Here is a 7,487-nt window from a genome sequence, read left to right on the forward strand (position 1 = left end):
AATAGCTATTTTGATTTTTTTATCTGACAAAAAATATAATTGTTGTTACTAAAAATGGAACATAGAGGGCAAAATACAGTTTTTTTCAAATAACTCAAAACTGTTAAATTAGCAAAATTCTGATTGTGGGTAAAATATTACATTATCAGAAGATGGACTTATGCCGAAATTTTCAAAATGAGTTGTTGTCCGATGTAGGAGTTATGGCCCCTGTAAACTGATTTTTTGTCGTCTTTCATGTGCACAACTTTGAAAATCTTCTTCTCTAAAACCATGTGACAAATAAACTAAAAGTTGGCGTAATTGTTTTTTTTTTAGGGTATCCTGCACAAACTAATCATTTAGCATTTTTCATCAGTCAAAAAACATGGCCATCATTACTAAAAATAGAACATAGGAGTAAAAATGCTTTTTTGGTATTTTTTCCTCAATTATAGAAGAATAATGAAGATGAAAGCTTCTTATAAGATAAACATGATATTCTGAGTTGAGGGGCAGTATTAAATTTTTTTTAAGCCACCATTTTGCAGTTGTTTCACCAGTTGCTCAGATTCCAATTATTTTTGGTTTTTCTAGGAGTCATTATGTTTTAAGCTGAATGATGATGACCAAAGTATGTTCTTGGTAGCCATTTGTCCTGAAAATTTTAATAATGGCTTTGATTTCAACGATATTTGGTTTAGATAGTAAACATGGTCTTCTGAGTTGAATGGTGATGATAAAAATATTGTACAGCAATGGTTTAACTTTATTTTATGTTTTTTTTTTCAGCAAATGTATACTGGGCTAATGCCCCCTCAGACCCAGTGGAATAATAGGGCATAGGCTATGCCTGTTGAAATTTTTTCCAGAGGTTCTGAAACACTTTTAAGGCATTCCCAACTTACAATATTCATCAATATATGCCCTTTTTCATCAATTTTTTGTCAAATATGGTAACAAAGCATGATACCTTTACCTTTACCTTTTTTCTTTTTTTTTTTTTTTTTTTTTTTATGTGTTCATTAAATGTATCAGTTGTATGTCTTCTTTATATTCAGCAAGAATGGTAAGGTCCAGAAACGTGGTAAGATAAACCTTGTAGGAAGGTTACAGCTCTCAACAGAGAAAAGTCAGGAGGAAGATAATGAGGGCATCATGCAACTCAGGATATTACGTGTACAGGTATAAAACAATGACAGGGGTAGAGGTCTTCTTTTATGGTTATTTATTTATTCCTCCTGATTCGCAAGAGGTAGTAAATAATCATGGTGTCTCTCCATCTGTCCATTCACCACCCAATTGTTTGTCCTTTCATAACATTTTTGTTGTAGGTTTCTCTGCAACTACTTATCACAGCCACTAAATATTTTGACGAAGCTTTATAAAGATAAGCCATATTATGACATATGATTTCAGACAGAAGCAACATCAACTTTCTGTTTGATGACTTTGTTTATACTTTGACCAGATTGTTATTAGGGTGTGAGTGGAGGTATACTTTAGAAAGCTTTGCTCAGAGGTTTTTTTATTTTTTGTGGGGACGAAGTTAAAAGGCTTAGAAATTTATGGAATACCTGTACATGATTTTTACATTTGCTTTAAAATTACTCCTTTATTTTGTTTTAAACTTATTAATATTGATTTATTTCTTAAGAAAAAATGATTTTGATGAATTGAGGACTTGTGCAGATTTAGAATAATATGTTTAATTTCAGGAGGCCATTGTAAAGATTATGAAGATGAGGAAAAGAATCACAAACGCAGCATTACAAACTGAACTTGTTGAAATATTACGTAATATGTTTTTACCTTCCAAAAAACTGATAAAAGAACAAATTGAGTGGCTGATAGAACATAAGTATATGAAGAGAGATGAGGAGAATATAAATATGTTTATTTATATGGCATAATTTAACATAAAGACATCCCTACAGTGGCAGAGGTGGAGAAGAGAATCTCTTCTATTCTGTTATCATATCCTGTATAAGGCTGATTTTATGACTAGGATTAAATAATACCACAGTTCGATTATATTAAACCAATCTTTGGATATGTGCAGTGATATGACAGTTCTACTATACTAGGTAAACTATAGTTCAAAGATAGAACAATATTATGATTACCCAGTAGGCACAAGGACTTTGTTGTACATGTTTCAATGGAAGTACTGGGTTATGAAGTTTCTGTTGAACTTTAATATAAATGATAAGCCTGATCAGTCTATATAGTAATAAGACAAGAGTTGCTTTATTATTGAAGCTGTTAAGAATTACTTTAACTTATTAAAAAAAATGATACAGAATGTTAAATTTTGTTTGTGGTGTCTTTATGTAGATTTCTGTTTTGTTTGTGCTTGCAAATCATTAAATTTCTATAAACCTTTGGTACACTGATACTTCTATTTTAATTGGTATCATACATTGTAGAAAATATGGCAATTTGGACTAAGTTTGATTTATATAATTTGTCTATGTTTCTGGCAATCTATTATATATATTGTAGAATGACATGTTGCGATAAGGATGTTATTACTGAGGTTTTTGGTAATATTATCTGTATCAGATAAAATGTTCTCAATTAAAATACAGTGCAATGCACTTGAACTTGTGTGTTTGCAAAATTTAATAGCTTCATAGCATAATGAACATTTTAATTGTATGGTTGTTGATGTTTTCACACAAACATTTATACTTCCACTAAAGTATATCATGGAATAATAGAATATATTTCATGTTTAATTTACTGAGAAGTCAAATGGGGGTAAAAGTCTGAACAGGGATTATAAAAGAAGTTAAATATTGTGATTGTACTGTTTTTCACAGGTATTTATTTTCATAGTTTCCAGTACTTAACTTAATTTGTGGTATTTAATTGTGCTTCATTGCTGTGAGAAGATTTGAGATTTATTCAGTAAGGTAATATGATTTCCCTCATAACTACTTAGATGTAATTAGGAGAATTAGTCTGCTCGTGTTATCCTCGGAAAGGTCATAGCTGGTCATTACTTGGGTTGTCACATGCAGTAGTCTGTAAAACTATTTACCAGATTCATGCTTTGTGTCTGTTATGATCACTGATCCATTGCACGGTTTATTATAAAAAAAACATGTTAAATTACAATTGTAATTGCTTCCCTTTTGATTTCAATACAAAACTTGTAAAAATAAATTCACTTTTGCAGTACATTTCTAGTAGTAATTATGTTTATCAACATCAGTGTTTATTACATTTATCTTTCTACTATATATAGCATGCCTTTCTCCACTGTGCCATTTAAAACCCCAGGGATGTTACATCATTGGGCTTTCACAATTTGTACATAATTTTACATTGTATGTATATATTTTGTATCTTTTAAAAGTCATGTGTATGACTGTTTTACTTAGGTATGAATGAATGAGAGTTGTGTAGTATTATGATTATCGATGTGATTGTAGATGGTTAACTATGTCAATTGTAAAATTACTTTGTAGATTTTATGTCATCATATTTGTATGAAAGATTAGGCCCAACCAGTCTTGTTAGAATGCTTTTTCTGTAAACATTTTTGTGTATGTGCAATTATATTTTAATTGGATGTTACATGCTCCTCCTGTATTTATTGTGGTTGCTCAGTTCAAATTCATAATCAGAGCTACTGGATTCAAAATGAATGTTTTCTGAACAGTAATACCATATTATGAGACATAAGTCCAATAATGGATAAAAAATGTACAAAAATGTCGGATCCACTGCTTTGTATTAGTTTATCTGAAAGTGCTAAATTAAATATTTGATCTTATTATTCATAGAACTATTAGATATTAGAAATTAATACATTGTTTTCCTAATCATTGTCACATACATATCTTACCTTTATAAGTTGTTAATGCTAACTGCCAGTGTAATTGTTATTTTATATAAGCTGAACTCACAATTTGCACAGTATAACTAGTGCAAAGAAATTATTTACTTTCAAAAAGATAAATATTTATGATATCTGATTTATTATTATAAAGACACAGCTCAAACATGCGTTATTTCTGTGCTCCCTTTTATGTTTACAGTGCTGTAACATTACTGAAAAAATAGGAAATAAAGGGGAAGGTCGTTCCATCAAGACCAAACTTTCTATCAATTAAGTCCTTCAAGTATAAAAAAAATAGAAATATGATAATGAAACAATTAAAAAGTGGCAGAGGCTTGTCCCCCACCTTATGAATTTTGGATTAGAATTTCTGATTTATCTCTTGATCATTGCAGGAATTATTTTGAAAATGTCCAAAAGTACTTTTAATTTCTGAGCCCTCCTTCATGCTGAATACCTATGACAGAATTTGTAGTATGAATATTAGTCCTCAATATACAAGATTTACAAAAAAAAACATTTTGTATTTGGTTTGTTTTTTTTTTAAATTTTATTCTTTGCTTAGTCTGTTATACATTACCAGAAAGTTTTTTAAACTCATTGTAAATCTATTTAGTTTAAGTTCAGTTGAGTCTTAATTTTGTTGGTTGCAATCAGTGTTCATTTACAATCATAAACAGTTGTACAAACATTACACCTCATTTTATTCTACAACTATTTTGATATTAATAGATTCATTTCTTACAAACATAATCTATTTAAAACATATTTTCAGCAACATTGGTCTAATTACATTGTATTATCTTACATTAAAGGATAGTTGGCTTGAATCATGACTTAACAATTGTTATAGTGTGATTAATCACCTGTGAAATAAATACCTTTCTACAATCATTTGCTCTTTTTTCTTCACTTTTATACAAGTATTTTTTCTACACTTTTATACCAATAATAGTATGGCACTGTTATAGTTTTTTCTCCCTGCTGGTTTAGTCTGTAGACTTGTTTTCATGCACCCCCTCAGTTGTCGCAGGGTAACATGCTCGCCTATGGTGCAGGAGGTCATGGATTCAATCAACAACCAAGTCACCCCAAAAGACTTTAAAATTGCTTCTCTGTACAGCATGTGGTATTTAAGAGGATAGAGTGATGACTGTTTGGCTCGTATTAAGAATAATGTGTCCAAGTGGAGCGGCATCCAAACCTGCTGGCTGTGAGCTAACAAATTAAAGATCCTGCTCAGCATGTTGGTTTAATACAAAGCAGGGTCAGTTCAATTAGTTAATTGTTTTACTCCTGTAATGCATGAATATCTGCCATAGTGTGTTAAACCATAATCAGTCAATTAAAAAATAGTTTGCATGCAATATCTTGAGAATATGTTGCCGGTAATGGATTCTTTTGAAATTCCATACCACAAAAGGAAGGTTCAGATTAATCTGGATCCTCATATTGATGAGCAAAAGTATTTCTTTATACAATTTGTTATATAGAAACTTGGTTTTGGTATGGTTACTTCAATATTAGTTGGTTTATCTGGATGGAAATCCACAATAAGACTACAGAGCACAATAGAAGCTTGGTATTGATTTGTTGGGGGGGGGGGGGGTAGTTGCCACACTGTTTTGGAATAAGGGGTAAAAAAAGAGGCCAGGGAACAAAGCATTTCATAAAATTTTAACAATATAACTCAAATCCATGTATAAGCTTCTCTATTTTATTGTAGCACAAGGTATGTCATAGGTTAGACTGTGTGACAACATACCATTTTGGAATTAGGGAGTGGAAAGGCCCAAAAAGGAGAATTCTAGTTTGCAAACAAAAGCAACAGTATTAATGTATGTGATCTTTGAATTTGAAAAGGATTCATTCCACAAAATGAAGTTCTTGATTGTTATTTGTGGTTATAACCCTTACTGTTTATGAATATGAATCAAAAATGGGTTTGAAGCAGGATTGAAAGAACTTAAGTACTGATACATGACTGTATCAAAAGGTTCTGTACGAAGAAAATTATGCTGGTAGATTAGGTGATTACTTTATCCATGGAAGAATTGGAGAGCCAAAAACAAACATTTTCTGGCTTGAGTAAAAGTGCACGAATCTCTATGAAATAGTACTACTTGGTTTAGTACCACAAAAAGCAGGTTTTGATAGATTTAAAGGGTTATTGCCCTTACCTTTGAGAAGTTTAGGGATAAAAAGAGTGTGAAAAAAAAAGGAAAGCATTTTTTTCAACTAAGTATAAATTTCTTAAGATGTCTTACTTGCATAAAGTTCCTCATCATATTAAGGATTCTAAACTTGCTAGCTCAAACCTAAAAGTATATAAACTCGAAATTTAACGGCAGAGTGTCAACAAGCTGACTTATCAGATTCTATATCCATGTTCAAATGTAAATTGCTTGTGGCTAAGGTACAGACCATCTTCTTGAGGAGGGACTGGGATTTTATTTCGAATTTTTTTTTGTGCAAACTCGAAAGTTTTTTTTTTTGTTTTCAGCAGGAGTAATGGAAAGAATATTGAACTGTAAAACTTTTTTTGTCTATGGCTGAGTAAAAAAAAATGTTTGGCTCAAATTTTGAATAGCTTTATTTTTATTAAAGAAAATCCCAGGTCCCCCTCCCTCCTTCAGTATAAAAATGGTTGGTGCCTAAATACCTAACATATCACAAAAGAATTACTGGTACAAATTGTATTTTGTTTCAATCCCTGATGTTTGCAGAATCTATTTTGCCTGTTTTGTAAATGAGGTTGTATATTTGTTTGTTTTTTAACACTATTGTGGAACTATGCACATCAAATTCAAATTTCAAATTTTATAATTGTATACATGTAACACTTAGGACTTATAAGATAATCATGGATTTAACTCCAATTCACACTGATGAATTAAGGCAACTCAACATTGCATGCTCTATAGTTGTTTACTTGCCACGGGCAATTAACAGTGAATCATGCACGTGTTAAATTTACTGCAATTTTTTTTTAGAGAAGTTAAACGTATCATGCATTGTGATAGGAAAAGAAAATAGTTATTTCTTGTTTCTCAACCAATGTGATACAGCCCTGAATTATTCAGGTTCTTTGGAATCATTTGTGGGTAGAATTTTTATTTTGACCCTGTCATGGGAAGCTCACAGGTACAAAGTATTCAGATAAGAAATGTAAGGTGAAAACTGTAGCCATAAAAAATGAATTATAAATAGGGTATTTATAAAACAATAAGTGACATCTCCCAGTGTAAAAATAATATATGGAAAGGGAGCTCACATCAATCAAAAGAAACAATTCACCTAACAGTAGATGGACAGAAACCAGTGTACTATAATACATTCCATCTTAAAAGACAGGTGTATAAAAAGGGGGGATGGCAAAATTTTCAAAATATTGTATCTTAAAAATCAACATTTCAGATTTGGCTGATAATTAAACTTAACCTTAAGAACACGGTATTAAACAACTCTGCAAAGTTTCAAATAAATTCATTAATCCATTTTTAAGTTATCATTTGGAAACTGACAAGGACAGATAGATGAATAGACAGACAAGCAATTTTTCAGAAGGTATTACATAAATAAAGGCTCTAGAGAGCTTGAATCACTTACCTGGAGAACTTGAAATCGTGTGGTCATATCATTTGGTCATTTAAAGCTT

At 31.0% G+C, this 7,487-nt stretch overlaps 1 protein-coding gene across 1 annotated transcript in view; it reads left to right on the top strand.

Annotated features, from left to right (window-relative positions):
- LOC148615061 (cullin-5-like) overlaps positions 1 to 4,723 on the top strand; it is a 20,942-nt gene extending 16,219 nt beyond the window's left edge. The window contains exons 17-18 of the mRNA XM_088589690.1: positions 1,041 to 1,164; positions 1,698 to 4,723. Of these exons, the coding sequence (XP_088445816.1) occupies positions 1,041 to 1,164; positions 1,698 to 1,892 (319 nt within the window). The 3' untranslated portion in view covers positions 1,893 to 4,723. The remainder of the gene's footprint in view (positions 1 to 1,040; positions 1,165 to 1,697) is intronic.
- The last annotated feature ends 2,764 nt before the right edge of the window (positions 4,724 to 7,487 follow it).

Source organism: Perna viridis, chromosome 6 (assembly GCF_037379345.1).
Source record: "Perna viridis isolate PV_CMFRI_1.1 ecotype Kerala chromosome 6, ASM3737934v1, whole genome shotgun sequence".
NCBI lineage: Eukaryota > Metazoa > Mollusca > Bivalvia > Mytilida > Mytilidae > Perna > Perna viridis.